This window comes from Nycticebus coucang, chromosome 2, assembly GCF_027406575.1.
Source record: "Nycticebus coucang isolate mNycCou1 chromosome 2, mNycCou1.pri, whole genome shotgun sequence".
Taxonomy (NCBI): Eukaryota; Metazoa; Chordata; class Mammalia; order Primates; family Lorisidae; genus Nycticebus; species Nycticebus coucang.
Genome location: NC_069781.1, coordinates 100,990,359 through 101,006,388, shown reverse-complemented (window position 1 = coordinate 101,006,388; position 16,030 = coordinate 100,990,359). Strand labels below are relative to the sequence as shown.

The window sequence follows — 16,030 nt, the reverse complement described above, 5'->3', positions numbered from 1 at the left end:
TAGTTGATGAATGTGTGGGGAAAATGAAATCTCTTCTCGTTTGCAGATTGCAGGCGGTATCTTGGAGTAAGTTTCCGTGTGTTTGGTGGTCTTTGCCCTCAGAGAGCAGTGCAGGCCTGCTGGGGTCCCAGCGCCACCTGCTGCTCGCTGCTGCTGGGAGAGGCAAGGCTCTCCCAGGAGAGACCAAGTGCTTCAACTTCGTTTGGGCTGCAAGGACAGGCTGATGGTTTCTGCTGAAACCACCACCACCGCTCTATTTGCGTCTCTACAGGGCTTTAACTAAACTCGCCAAGAGCAGTTGCTTCTCAGCTCCATAAGCAGGGGGGCTTCTCTCCTTCACACCCGAGACTCTGGTCGGGGTACCGGGACCGCGTCTGGACAGCTCCCCGGGTTCTGCACCAGTCCCGGTTGTGAGATGGCTACTTTCTGGTTTTGGCATACCCCATATGGGCAGGAACCAGTCGGGGCCGTGGGAATAAATGGCCGGGGGAGGTGTGGCTGGGTCCCCCTTTCCTCTCAGCTCTCATACTACGGAGCCCCGAGGGACCTCGTACCAGCGACACACAGGGGCCCACGAAAATCCTTAGTCCAGTCCACCCGGGAGCTGCAGGAGACATTGTTTCAGAAGTTTACATTTCACCCCTGTAGCAAAAACACGTGGACCCCGAAATCTACTGACATGGCAAGGAACAGTCCTTAATCCAGACGAGCAGCAGTCATGTAGCATTTTTTCCCAAATCTAAACCTCCGTTGGAGAACCCAGACCCCAAGGGCACACGCTGAGCGCTGGGGCTCCGTGAGGGAGGAGGTGCGCGGAGAAAACTGCCGGTCACTGAGCGTAGGTCTGAAGCTAAATGTGCTGGGACCCAAACTCTGGGTTCTACTTTGTTCTATGGAAACGCACAGAGGGGAACACTTACCTCAGGCTAAAGCCCTGGATAAAGCTGAGAACAGCCCTGGGCGCTGGTGTCACTCAGAGGCTGGTCCTGCAGTCGCCCGTCTCTCCCACGGCCACCCGCTGTCCGGACCAACTCATGGCCTATTTTCGTACCGGCTCGCACATCCTCCATCGCTCTGGGAACACAGGCCTTATTCTCAGGGCTTTTGCTGTTTTGCGCATCTCTGCCCTCCCTATTCTGCGTGGTTTCTTTCTTTTTCTTTTTTTTGTAGAGGCAGAGTCTCACTTTATGGCCCTCGGTAGAGTGCCGTGGCGTCACACAGCTCACAGCAACCTCCAACTCCTGGCTTAGGGATTCTCTTGCCTCAGCCTCTCGAGTAGCTGGGACTACAGGCATCCGCCACAACACCCGGCTATTTTTTGTTGCAGTTTGGCCAGGGTTGGGCTTGAACCCACGACCCTCGGCATGTGGGGCCGGCGCCCTACCCACTGAGCCACAGGCGCAGCCCTCTGCGTGGTTTCTTTCTTGATTTACTGAACTCACTTGCAAAGTCAAAGTCTCTTTTATCACCCATGGCTTCTGCAGCCTCCTCTCCCTCTCCCCCTCCATTTCCTTGTCATTTGTTCTCAGCACTTTCTCTCTCCCTCCCCCATTTGCAATTCTTGGAGAATTTGGCAGAAGTCACTTGTGCCCCGGGGTGAGGTGAGGCCACTTCCCCAGCCTAGACCTGTGAAATGCACATGTGTCTGTGCCTGGGGGAGACAGCTGGTCTTCTCCTGACCTTCCCTTCTGTGTCTCTGAAGGCCATCGGAGAGTTCATTTTGGTGGACAAAGATGTGAAGATCAAAAAGAAAGGTAACATCTACAGCCTTAACGAAGGCTACGCCAAGGACTTTGACCCTGCTGTCACTGAGTATGTCAAGAGGAAGAAGTTCCCCCCAGTAAGTGAGGGGTCTGGGGTAGGGCTGAGGCAGTGTCCAGACATCTGGCATCAGGGGCAGCTCTGAAGGGAGGGGGTGTCCTCTGAGGGGAGAATGGACCCTGCGATTAAGGGCCTTGACCTCATTTGGGCTTCTTGAGTTACGTGGAAAACCCATTGATTTCATGATTCACCTTTGAGGTGAAAGAAAAGAGGGATGGAAGTCAGTTGGATTTTCATCTGCACCAAGCCTGTGATTAAGTTCTCATCTCCATACTGGGGACTGAAATTTTTGCGCTGACATGTCAAACTGGGACTGTCTGTGTCAGCTCTTGCAACGTTCTCTTGGCAGAAGAAAATCTGAATGATAAACTCACCCAGATGAATGAGTGTATAGCAATGAGGCATTTTCCTCTCCACAGGTCCCTGGTCCTGGCACCTGGTTCTCCCACCCTGGCACCAGCCATGCAGTATCTGTCCCTCTTGGCCTAGCGTGCAAGATGGCTTTTACCAGTCATCTCAGGAATGAGAATGTCCATCTTAGTATCCACCTAAGGAGGGTACAAACTAGTGACTCTAAAGAGGAGAAATGGCTGACTATAGAGCTGGCTCTGCATAGGAATAGCTGATGTTGTCATGTTGTCATACCCTTTCTTTTAAAAGAATTTTTTTTATTGTTTGAGATTCATTGAGGGTACAAAAAATTAGGTTACAGTGATTGCATTTTTTTAGATAAAGTCCTGTCATACCCTTTCTGAAAACCCACAGGCACCTACTGTTTTCCTGTTGTTCCCATGATGTTGGAAGTCCTGAGAGCTGGCCCCAGGCTCTTCCTCCAGCTGAGTCATCTTCTTTAAATTTCCCTGGATTCTCCTTCCCCCACCCTGAATATACTCTCTCTAGTCTTACAGGCTCCTCTGCCAGGTCTGGTGACAATAGCACTCCCAGGGTGGCGCCTGTGGCTCAATGGAGTAAGGTGCCGGCCCCATATGCCGGAGGTGGTGGTTTCAAACTCAGCCCCTGCCGAAAACTGCAAAAAAGAAAACAAACAGACAATAGCACTCCTCTCTCCTTGTTGCTAAGCCTTGGCTTGAGCAGTGTCCTCTCCCTAGGTTGGCAGAAATACTTCTTGACCTTTACAATGCTACTAAATGGCACAATTTTTGTGAGGCCTACCCTGACCCCAGAGCCAGAGTCAACCACACTCTCCTTGGGGCTTCTGTGGGTGATGTGACCTCTTGTGAGCTGTCTCCATTGTTCTACTTTGTGCTTTACACGTCGGAAGGTGCCCAGTGAAAGGCTGTGGAATCAAACACACACAGGGGACACAAAGGGAACTCGCTTTCTTTATTTTCTACAACCCTGGTCATTGCTGTTCTTAACCTTGCAGGATAACTCAGCTCCCTATGGTGCCAGGTACGTGGGCTCCATGGTGGCCGATGTTCACCGCACTCTGGTCTATGGTGGAATCTTTCTGTACCCCGCTAACAAGAAGAACCCCAATGGAAAGGTAAGCACATACCCTGGAGAGTGACTTACAAGCAGTAGATTGCATTTCCAGCCTGAGGGATTTGATTTAGGAAGATAGAAAGGTTATGGTAGCTGTTATGCTCTAGTAAGTTGCTAAGGATGTCGGTGGCGTATTCTTTTCTAGATTAAAGGTAAAGCCACGCAATACCAACTAAACATAAAAAAACGGTCTCCTAAGAGTCCTTCCAGTGCTATGGGAAAGAGAATTAATGCTCAGGAGGGGGACTAAGCATCCAGAGAGCTTCCAGTGGGTATGTGGTTTGGCTTGGGCAAGGTAAATTCCATTCACAAAGGGAAATGAAACAGCTAAGTCTCATTTCAAAGGCAGCAAATCCAATATGCATCCCAAATAGGAGTCTTCTTTGGTTGCTTTCAAAAAGCATAAAATAGAAATGACTAATGAGGTGACATTTGCTACTTGGGAAATGCTACTTTTTAGGGAAGGAAGGAATCTCTGGGTAAACCTATAACTTTCAGGTGAGCTGTTACCACTGACCACATAACCCCAAGGCTCACAGCGTCCCCAGGGTGGGCTGTGCTGTCTCACACTGGGTAAGAAGCACCTGCTTTCCTCCCCCCAGGGTGGCAGTGTGCCCCCTGCATACTGTGTCTAGTTTATTTTCACCTCTGTTTTTTTTTAAACATGAGAGAAGCAAATGCCTCATTACCATCCACTCATTTGTCTGGTTAACTTTATCATTTGGATTTTCTTCCACCAAGAGAAAGTGGCAAGAGCTGACACAGACAGTCCCCTACTCTCCTTAAGATAGTTAGACATCTATATATTTGGATGTAGTGAGAGCTGTTTGCTGTGAATGGGGTCCAGTCTGCTGAAGGCACCCTTATCTACTTAGAATGCCGTTTCTGCTGCAGCACCTCACGCACCCCAGCCTATCAGATTAGCCTGCCTTACAGCACATTTCTCAATGCCTCCAAAAATTGTTCCCGAACACAAATATTAAGGCTCCTCTTTTATTCCCCCCTGTTTTTCCAATCTGGCCATGACACCTACATGAAAATAGAGTCAGGAAACACCTGCAAAAAGCTGTCGCTCAGTAGGCAGGCTGCACGAAAATGCATAACGGTAAAAAGTTAATATTTAACGTAACTGCCAAGATGTATAACATACAAAATTCCAGCCCTCGGGCCTTAGGAGAGTTGTAAAGGGAATGCATAGAGGGTTGCAAACAATATTATACTGTTTGGAGGAGCCAGTCTGCTCTCCAGATGTCTGCAGCCAGACACTACCATGGATTTTTCTGATGCTTTTAGAATAGCCTAAGCTCCATCCAAAACACACACACAGTCACCCATTAAGTCCAGTTTCCATGCTATAAAGAGAAGGGACTCATCAGTTCTGCCAAAATGTCATTCTGCATCCAGGTGGTCTGTCGCGAATTTGCATCAGGTAATCTACTGCGGGTTCTGGCCTGATGAATGGCTGAATTTAAACAAATGGCTAACCGTTTCCTTTCAGATGTAACCAGGGCTGGGAGGGAACTTTCACCACCTCATAGTAGGAAAGAGGGACTATCGGTTACTCCCACCAGCTCTGCACTACTTTGCTACAGAACAAGTCCCCTCTCTATGTAATACCTCGGGTATGAGGCGGCTGCTCTGGTCTTGTTTTCCAGCTGAGGCTGCTGTATGAGTGTAACCCCATGGCTTACGTCATGGAGAAGGCGGGGGGCGTGGCTACCACTGGGAAGGAGGCTGTGCTAGACATCGTTCCCACTGACATCCACCAGAGGGCGCCGGTCATCTTGGGGTCCCCGGACGACGTGCAGGAGTTCCTGGAGGTTTACAAGCAGCACTCGGCCAAGTGAGGGGCTGGCCGCGCCCACTCTGGAAGGAGTGTCTTTCACGCGGACCTTGTCTCTCGTCGCGCTTCCCTGTTTTGGCGGCGCATCCTACGTCCCTAGACAGCAGAAATAAAAAGCGTGGCTGCTTTCTCTCTCAAATGCTGTTTAATGCCTGGTGCTACATGGCAAAATGCTGTCTCCATGATGTCACTGGTAGGCAAGATGTATCCTGAGCGGATGGAGGAGAAATAAACATGTTCTTCCTTTTAGGAAAAGGTCTTCATTGCTTTGTGTCAAATGATAATGATGGTGGTGATTAACAGCTCACGTGTCTAACCTTAGGTAGCTCGTGTGATCCTCACAATAACCGTATGGATTAGATACTGTGAAGAACCCATCTTCTAGATGACGAGATTGGGGACTGAGAGGTGAAGCAATGGGCTCCAGGCCTCCAGCCAATGAGTGGCAGAGCTGTGCTTTGACCCCAGGCCCTGTGAACCTGAGCTAATGTGTTGCTTCTCCCACCTGTCATCCCATTCCAGTCTCGCTGGGCAGAGCTAACCTGCCCAGGCTGTCTGTGACCCCCTAGAAAGGGGAGCGCTAGTAGCTCAGCGATGGCCCCTGTGCATAACCATCTGAGTCACAAATGAAGGTTTACATTGGTTCCCAATGGCGAGTTTCCTATAAAAGCACAACACTGTATTGAACTCAGAAAACCTAATAATTTTTGAGATCTAGTTACCATAAGGGAAAGGATTCATCAAAAGAACAGGATTTAAGGAAATAACAATTTGTCACAATCAAGTGTGTTTCTCACTAAGCTCTCTATATAAACAGTTTCTCCCTCAGCTAACTCTGGTTCTTTGTGGACCAGAGTCTAAGATCATGACAAGTTTTATATCAGACGTAGACATTGATAGAAAATGTGGCCTTTTATGAGCTCTAGATTTTAAAATGTATCTAACCATGTATTTCCACTTGGGAACTGAAAACCGGTGTCTCTGTAAATCCTGCCTCTTTCTCTGCAAATGCTTCCCATTCACTCCATGTTTTGCCAGAAGGAAACAGTTTGATCTTGAGCACTGGATCTGCTTTTGTCCACCAACCAGACCCAAAGCCAGTATCTCCCCCACTCCAGCTGCAGGAGGCCCTCTCTGGAAAGGCCTCTGACTCACAGCGAACCCTTTGATTCTTAACTTCCCTGACACTCAGTTGGCCTTCGGCTCTGAAAGAGCTGAGGAGACATGGTAGGGTCTGGGAGCCTTTTCCTATCACTGAGATCACTGGAGGGAAACAACACCCACTCTGGGCAAAATAACAAAGACCCATTTCCTCTGCCTTTGTGTGTTCTGTGTGGTGCCTTTGGATTGAGCTGTTGGTTCATTTAACACAGCGCTTTCAACTACCGCTTGTCTGCATTCTGCTGATGTGTGCAAGTCTTTCTCTTTCTCTGAGAGTCACACAGACCCAGAGAACAGCAGCACTGTCACAGTTCTCCTTGGATGGTCCTTAGACTCTCAGTTGGACTTCACCTTGGAGTGTCTTGGCTGCCACCCTTGGTGAGGGCATCACACCCACTGAGTGTCATAGGGACATGGCAGGAACTCAGCAGGAACGGGGGCCTGACATTGTCACACTGCTCCTAGAAGGTGGGAGGCCCTTCCTACTTTGGATCAAATCACAGAGGAGAGCACTGTGCTCTGGCCAAGCCAGGATTGGCTGGTGGCTGGTGGGATTTTGCTAGTTTTGTTTTTTTTTTTTAAATTTTAGAAGTAGAACTTCTATTTATTTATTTACTTATTGTTAAATCATAGCTGTGTAAATTTGTGCAATCAAGTGATACAATGTGCTAGTTTCATATACAATCTGAAATATTCTCATCAAACTGTTCAATGTAGCCTTCATGGCATTTTCTTAGTTATTGTATGTAGACATTTGTATTCTGCATTTAGAAGGTTTCATCTGTACCCATTCTAAGATGCGCTGTAGGTGTGGCCCCACCCATTACCCTCCCTCCGCCCTCCCTTCCCCTCCCTTGGCCCTTTCCCCATATTCTTGTGCTATAGTTTGGTTATAGCCTTCATATGAAAGCTATAAATTAGCTTCATAGTAGGGCTGAGTACATTCTATACTTTTTCTGCCATTCTTGAGATACTTTGCTAAGAAGAATATGTTCCAGCTCCATCCATGTAAGCATTAAAGAGGTAAAGTCTCCATCTTAAGGCTGCATAATATTCCATGGTATACATGTACCACAATTTGCTAGTCCATTTGTGGGTTGATGGGCACTTGGGCTTCTTCCATGACTTAGCAATTATGAATTGGGTTGCAATAAACATTCTGGTACAGATGTCTTTGTTATATTGTGATTTTTGGTCTTCCGGGAATATACCTAGTAGAGGAATTATAAGATCAAATGGCAGGTCTATTTTTAGATCTCTAAGTATTCTCCAAACATCCTTACAAAAGGAAGGTATTAGTGTACATTCCCACCAGCAGTTTAGAAGTGTGCCCTTTTCTCCACATCCACGCCAACATCTCTGGTTTTGGGATTTTGTTATGTGGGCTAATCTTACTGCGGTTAGGTGATATCTTAAAGTAATTTTGATTTGCATTTCTCTGATGATTAAGGATGATGAGCTTTTTTTCATGTGTCTGTAGATCTTCTTTAGAGGAGTTTCTCTTCAAGTTCCTTGCCCATCCTGACATGGGATCACTTGTTCTTTTCTTGCTAATACGTTTGAGTTCTCTGAGGATTCTGGTTATTAAACCTTTATTGGAGGTATAACCTGCAAGTATTTTCTCCCATTCTGAGGGCTGTCTGCTTGCTTTACTTGCTATGTTCTTGGCTGTGCAGAAGCTTTTTAATTTGATCAGGCCCAGTAGTGTATTTTTGATACTGCTTCAATTGCCTGGGGATAAAATATTCATAAAATATTCACCCAGGCCAATTCCTTCAAGAGTTTTCCCTGCACTTTCTTCAAGTATTTTTATAGTTTCATGTCTTAAGTTTAAATCTTTTATCCAGTGAGAGTCTATCTTAGTTAATGGTGAAAGGTGTGGGTCTAGTTTCAGTCTTTTGCAGATCGCCAGCCAGTTCACCCAGCACCATTTGTTAAATAGGGAATCTTTTCCCCACTGAATGTTTTTAATTGGCTTGTCAAAGATCAAATAACGGTAAGTAGCTGGATTCATCTCTTGGTTCTCTATTCTGTTCCAGACATCTACTTTTCTGTTTTTGTGCCAGTACCATGCTGTTTTGATCACTATCAATTTATAGTACAGTCTCAGGTCTGGTGGCATGATTCCTCCTGCTTTGTTTTTATTTCTGAGTAATGTTTTGGCTATTCAAAGTTTTTCTGATTCCATATAAAATGAAGTATTATTTTTTCAAGATCTTTAAAATATGACAATGGAGCTTTTATAGGAATTGCATTAAAATTATATATTGCTTTGGGTAGTATGGACATTTTAACGATGTTGATTCTTCCCAGCCAAGATCATGGTATGTTTTTCCATTTGCTAACATCTTCAGCTATTTCTTTTCTTAATGTTTTATAGTTCTCTTTATAGAGCTCTTTCATGTCCTTTGTTAGATAAACTCCCAAATATTTCATCTTCTTTGGCACTACTATGAAAGGAATAGAGTCCTTGACTGTTTTTTTGGCTTGGCTATTGTTGGTTTATATAAAGGCTACAGATTTATGGGTGTTGATTTTGTAGCCTGAGACATTGCTGTATTCCTTGATCACTTCTAAAAGTTTTGTAGTAGAATCCCTAGTGTTTTCCAGATATACAATCATGTCATCTGCGAAGATTGAAAGTTTGATCTCTTCTGACCCTATGTGGATACCCTTGATCGCCTTTTCTTCCCTAATTGCGATGGCTAAAACTTCCATTACAATGTTAAAGAGCAACGGAGACAATGAGCAACCTTGCCTGGTTCCTGATCTAAGTGGAAATGATTTCAATTTAACTCCATTCAATATGATATTGGCTGTGGGTTTGCTGTAGATGGCCTCTATTAGTTTAAGAAATGTCCCTTCTATACCAATTTGCTTAAGTGTTCTGATCATGAAGGGATGCTGGATATTATCAAAAGCTTTTTCTGCATCAATTGAGAGAATCATATGGTCTTTATTTTTTAGTTTGTTTATGTGCTGAATTACATTTATAGATTTACGTATATTGAACCAGCCTTGAGACCCTGGGATAAATCACACTTGGTCATGGTATATAATTTTTTGGATATGTTGTTGGATTCTGTTTGTTAGGATCTTATTGAGTATTTTAGCATCAATATTCATTAGTGATATTGGTCTATAATATCTTGTTGGGTCTTTCCCTGGTTTGGGGATTAAGGTGATGTTTGCTTCGTAGAATGTGTTGGGTAGTATTCCTTCTTTTTCTATATTTTGGAAGAGGTTTAGTAATATAGGTACTAGTTCTTTAAAGGTTTGGTAGAATTCTGACGTAAAGCCATCTGGTCCTTTTCTTTTTAGGGAGATTTTGTATAGTTGATGGTATTTCAGAACTTGATATAGACCTGTTCTACATTCCCACTTCCTTCTGGCTAAGTCTTGGCAGGTGGCATACTTCCAAGTATTGGTCAATTTCTTTCAGATTTTCATATTTCTGAGAGTAAAGTTTCTTGTAATATTTGTTAAGGATTTTGTGAATTTCAGAGGGGTCTGTTGTTATTTCATCATTACCATTTCTGATTGATGAAATTAGGGATTTTACTCTTTTTTTCCTGGTTATGTTGGCCACAGGTTTATCTGTTTTATTGACCTTTTCAAAAAACCAACTTTTGGATTTATTGATCTGTTGTATAATCCTTTTGTTTTCAATTTAATTTATTTCTGCTCTGGTTTTGGTTATTTCTTTTCTTCTGCTATGTTTGGGGTTGGAATGTTCTTTCTCCAGTTGCTTGAGATGTCCCATTAAGTTATTAACTTCCTCTCTTTCCGTTTTCTTGAGGAAAGCTTGCAGTGCTATAAATTTCCCTCTTAGGACTGCCTTTGCAGTATCCCAGAGGTTCCAATAATTTGTGTTTTCATTGTTGTTTAGTTCCAAAAATTTGGTGATTTCCTTCTTAATCTCATCTATAACCTATCTATCCTGCAGCATAAGGTTATTTAGCTTCCATGTTCTTGTATGGGTATGCAGATTCCTGTTGTTATTGAGTTCAACTTTTATTCCATGATGGTCTGAGAAGATGCAAGGTATTACTTCTATTTTTTAAAATTTGCTGAGGTTATATTTGTGGCCCGGGATGTGGTTGATTTTGGAGTATGTTCCATGGGCTGATGAGAAGTATGTGTATTCTGTTTTGTTGGGATGAAATGTTCCGTAGATGTCTGTTAACTCCAGATGTTGAATGGTTTGCTTAAATCTAAAATTTCTTTGCTTAGCTTCTTTTTGGAGGACCTATCCAGCACTGCTAAAGGGGTGTTAAAATCTCCAACTACTATGGAACTGGAGGAAATCAAGTTCGTCATGTCTGTTAAAAAGAGAGGTGCATTCTGGTTGGGTGCATAAATATTAATAATTGAAATCTCATCATATTGAGTATTACCTTTAACAAATATGAAGTGTCCATCCTTATCCTTCCTTATTTTGGTTGGTTTAAAGCCTGTTGTGTCTGCGAATAAGATTGCACCACCTGCTTTTTTCTGCTTTCCATTTGCCTGAAATATAGATGACCATCCCTTAACCTTGAGTCTATATTTGTCTTTTAATGTAAGATGAGATTCTTGTATGCAGCAGATATCTGGCTTGAGTTTTTGTATCCAGTCAGCCAACCTGTGCCTCTTTAGAGGACAATTTAAACCATTCACATTATTTGAGAATATTGATAAGCCTTTCAAGAGTCTGGTGGACATTTTTAATTCTTTTCCAACTGTGGAAGTTGGAATTTGATCAAAAATTTTCTGGGTGGGTTTACTTTTGTGGTGGAGGATTGTGCTGTTCTTTATGGAGGGTAGGTCTGAGAATATCCTGGAGAGCTGGGTTAGTTATGGCAAATTTCTTCAACATGTGAATGTCATTAAAGTATTTAATTTCTCCATCATAAATGAAACTCAGTTTAGCTGGGTGCAGGATCCTGGGTTGAAAGTTATTTTGTTTTAGGAGATTAAAAGTCGATGACCATCCTCTTCTAGCTTGAAAGGTTTCAGCAGAGAGATATGCAGTTATTCTAATATTCTTCCCCTTTTAGGTAATGGTTTTCTTTCATCTGGCTGCTTTGAAATTGGTTATGATTGTCTAGGGGAATGTCTTATTTGGGTTGAGTCATGCTAGAGTTCTGAAACTGTCAGCTATCTTAAATTCAAAATCTCTTGGCATGTCTGGAAAGTTCTCTTTCATAATCTCATGGAGAAGAGACTTTGTGCCTTGTGAAGCCACTTCATCACTTTCGGGGATCCCTATAAGACAAATATTGATTTTCTTAGAATTATCCCAGAGCTCTCCGAGAGAGTGATCTGTTTTTGCCCTCCATTTCTCTTCCTTTTTGAGAGTTTGGGAGCATTTGAAAGTTTTGTCTTCAATGTCAGAAATCCTTTCTTCTGCTTGCTCCATTCTGTTACTGAGGGATTCTACTGTGTTTCTCAGATCTTTGAGGGCTGCAACTTCTTGTCTCAATGTGTCAAAATCTTTGGTCATTTGGTCTTTGAATTCCTTGAATCTTGAGACATCTTTTGGGTTACTGCTTTGAATTCTAATTCAATCTTAATTGCTATCCAGATTCTGAATTAGATTTTTTACATGTCAGCTATTTCTTTGTGCATGGGATCTTGTGCCGTGTCTGCCCCATTGTTCCTTGGGTGAGTTGATCTACTCTGATTATTCATATTGCCAGAGTTTTTCCTTTGATTTCATCTCATGATTGTTTTTCACCATTGCCTCTGGCCATCCTTAGAGTTGGGGTGGTGTCTCTCCGGGATTAGACCCCAGGGGGATCACTCTATTGTTGCTGGATGTTTGTAGGGAGTGACCCTGTGTAGCTTTTCCTGGACTTCCCCAGCCAGGGATTTCTGGTTGTGGGAGCAGCTCCAGAGTGTGATACCCCCAGATCCAGCAACAGGGCAGGGGGTGGTGCCCACAGATCTGGGAGTGCCTGGCACCCAGTGATTTTGGCACAGAAGGCCCAAGGCTCTGGCAGTCTCTGGCCAGGAGAAGGGCTCCATGCAGAGGCAGGGAGGGCAACGGAGGGCATGGCTACATTGGCCAGATGAGCAGGCCAGGGTGTGGAGGCAGGGAGGGTACAGGAGGGAGGATGCGGGGTTGTGTGGCTCCCGGAGTTCCTGGTCAGGGCCTGGGGAGGCCTGGCGGGCAGGGCAGCAGGTCCTGCACAGCTCTTACCGGATCCAAGTGGGAGCAGCTCTTACATCCCTTACAGAGGTATGGGATGGTGCCGATGGCTGGTCCCGGCGCAGCTCTTTCGGAGGTCTGGGAGGGTCTCTGGGCAGCTCTTACTGGGGTCCAGGAGGGTGCCAATCACAGGTCCTGGTGCAGCTCTTCAGATTTTGTTAGTTTTTCAGCACCAGTATGAACTGGATTTGTGAAGCAGCCCCACACTCCCCTCCCCCACTTGCAGGTGTGTGTTTTGCTCTTTGGGGCGCCACACCCCTCACCTTCCAAGTTTGCAGTAGAGCTTCAAATAAAATTCTAAATATTTTGTGGATTTATTATTTTTTTTGAGACAGTATTACCCTTGGTAAAGTGCCATGGTGTCACAGCTCACAGCAACCTCAAACTCTTTGGACTCAAGTGACCCTCTTGCCTCAGCCTCACGAGAAGCTGGGACTACCGGTGCCCACCATGATACCCAGCTAGTTTTTCTATTTTAGTAAAGACAGGTCTTGCTCTTGTTCAGGCTGGTCTTGAACTCTGAGCTCAAGCAATCCACTGGCCTCAGTCTCCCACAGTGCTAGGATTACAGACATGAGTCACTGCACCCAGCCCAAATTCTAAGTATTTCAAAGCCAAGCAGCAGAGGAGTTTCTCCACAGTGCTGTGTTGCTGCCGTTTGCCCTTCTCGTGTGACTTGAAGAGACTAGCACCCCTAGCTCTGACCCACCCATGTGCAAGGGAGGCACAGCTCATGCCTGCATTTAAGCACCATCAGAATCCAAGTCTCCAGAGTGACACTGCCCTGGTCCTTACCTTCAGAATTGGGAATAATTTCAAGATGCCCATAGGGGGTTGAATGGTATCCCCTGAAAGGACATATCCACATCCAGGTCACTGGGGCCTATGAATGTGATCTGATTTGGAAAAAGGGTCTTTGTAAATGTAACTGCTTTATTTATGTATTTATTTATTTATTTTAAAAATTGGTATTGACCTTATATTAGATCACAAAAGAAGTCTCTAATAATTTCAAAGAATAAAATCAACACAATATAGAGAATATTTCTTGACATGTGCATATAAAACAAATCAGACATGAACAAAAGTTGATAACATAAAATATGTAACCTTAAAGTATATAGAGTGTGTATGCATACAAAGGCATCACTAAATTCATTTTTTTTTTTTTTTTTGTAGAGACAGAGTCTCACTTTATGGCCTTTGGTAGAGTGCCGTGGCCTCACACAGCTCACAGCAACCTCCAACTCCTGGGCTTAAGTGATTCTCTTGCCTCAGCCTCCCGAGTAGCTGGGACTACAGGCGCCCGCCACAACGCCCGGCTATTTTTGGTTGCAGTTTGGCTGGGGCTGGGTTTGAACCCGCCACCCTCGGTATATGGGGCTGGTGCCTTACCAACTGAGCCACAGGCGCCGCCCTACTAAATTCATTTTTAAAGAAGAAATCAGAAGATGTAACTGCTTTAGGGAGTAGAGCTGAAATCATCCTAGATTACCTAGGTTAGGGTGGGTCCTAAATCCAATGACATGTCCTCATAAGACACACACAGAGCAGAAGGGGACATGAGGATAGAGGCAGAGACTGGAGTGATGTGGCTACAAGCTAAGGAAACCAAGGAGGGCCACCAGCAGCTGGAAGAGGCCAGGAAGGACTCTTTGCTAGAGCCTCCAGAGGGAGTGTGGCCCTACTGGCACCTTGATTTTGAACTTTTAGCCTTTGGAACGTGTGAGAATACATTTTTCTTGTTTTAAGCCATCCAGTTTGCAGTATCTTGTTGTGGCAGCCCTAGGAACACTTGATAATCATGCATCTGAGGGATGTAATTCAGGTGTCACATGCAACAGAGCACAGAAGACATCTCTTCCTTCACACGGCTGTTCTCATCAAACAGGCGCTGCATAGGCACGGGCTGGTGATCAGATCTGAAGGATTAAACACAAGGGTCCCGCCCTTTCATTCTGGTTTCCCTGAAGAACTAAGGTGCTGCCACTGAGGTGCAGATATCCTGGTGGCTTGCACAGCTGGGTGGTGAGGGCGGAGATGGTGCTGAGTGGAGAGTGGCACTCTCTGCCCTCAGGGAGTCCTGGAAAGCTGCCAAGAGGGCAGCTGGCACCAGTGCTGATATGTGGCACTGGGGTCAGGGTGGCCTGAGGCCCGGTCCCACCTCTGCCACTGCCCAGCTGTGGGTATCTGGTAAAGACCAGCCACACTGGTTTCTCTTCCTGGACCCACAAGAAGACAGCCTTCCCAGCCTCTCTTGCATTAGGTGAGGGCCATGGGTTTTGGCCAGCAGGGTGTGGGTAGAAAGGATGTCTACACCTTCTAGGCTGACTCCAGTCCCAATCCTGCATCCTCTCTCCCCTCCATGTCATCTGTGAAGCTGTGCATTTCAATGACAGGGTCACAATACGGCAGGAACCTAGAGGCTGAGCCACCAGCCTGGGATGGGCAAGAGAAGCCAACCTTCCCTGTACGTAGGGACTGGGATTTCAGACTCCTGTTACTGCAGTGTAACCTGGGCTGTCCTGACTAAGACAGACTGAGCTTGGCAACATTTTAAAAATCTCTCTGAGCCTCTGTTTCTTCATTTGTGACTTTTTTTTTTTTTTTTAAGAGACAGAGTCTCACTTTATCACCCTCAGGAGAATGCCATGGCGTCACAGCTCACAGCAACCTCCAACTCCTGGGCTTAGGCGATTCTCTTGCCTCAGCCTCCGGAGTAGCTGGGACTACAGGTGCCTGCCACAATGCCTGGCTATTTTTTGTTGTAGTTTGGCCAGGGCTGGGTTCGAACCCGCCACCCTAGGTATATGGGGCCAGCGCCCTACCTACTGAGCCACAGGTGCTGCCCCATTTGTGACATGTTAACTGTAATACCTATGGTTGTAGTCAAAGCCATTTTCACTGTAGTAATAGAAGCCCTCTAATTCCAGGTGAATCAGGAAGGGAATGTGTTGGAAAGCTTCAGGGAATCCCATGAAATCCAGTACCCACTGCTTGCCCAGCCCCGAGGGCTCATCTCCCTAGTTCCTGCACCATCCTATTCAAGGACATGTCTGTGTCTCATGTTACATCCGTGGAAGAAAAAATCTGATTGGCTCAGCTTGTGCCAAGTGTCTATCCTTGGTCCAATCAGCTGCAGCCAGAGACCAGGGTCTTATAAAACCAATATGCCCTAGAGTTTTCCTCTTATGGGCAGGTGCATTTTCTCTGGAATGGGGATCAGGAGGTCAGCAGATGCCCAGTGATATGTGCCATGCTGTGTGCAGGAAATGTGGAGGCTCCGTGAAAAAGTGTGTGTTGAGATTACATGAGAGGGTGGAGATGGAGCATTTTAGTGGAGTTTTACTGACGAACAGTCCCTCAGCTAGTAGAGACACCCTCGTGATCCTAGTCTATGGGTGGAGGGTCCTGCCCTGTGACCTGCCTCAAGTCTCCATAGGGTCCATTTGTCCTTATTATTTAGACCCCGGCCTATGAGGACATTTCTGTAAGCCGAGAAAGGC

General features: G+C 45.4%; 1 protein-coding gene across 1 annotated transcript in view; it reads left to right on the top strand.

The window, feature by feature from the left end:
* The window catches only part of LOC128597901 (fructose-1,6-bisphosphatase 1-like), a 35,705-nt gene extending 30,304 nt beyond the window's left edge, over nt 1-5,401 (top strand). Inside the window, exons 5-7 of the mRNA XM_053608332.1 lie at nt 1,703-1,840; nt 3,209-3,328; nt 4,983-5,401. Of these exons, the coding sequence (XP_053464307.1) occupies nt 1,703-1,840; nt 3,209-3,328; nt 4,983-5,174 (450 nt within the window). The 3' untranslated portion in view covers nt 5,175-5,401. The remainder of the gene's footprint in view (nt 1-1,702; nt 1,841-3,208; nt 3,329-4,982) is intronic.
* Nucleotides 5,402-16,030: the final 10,629 nt, after the last annotated feature.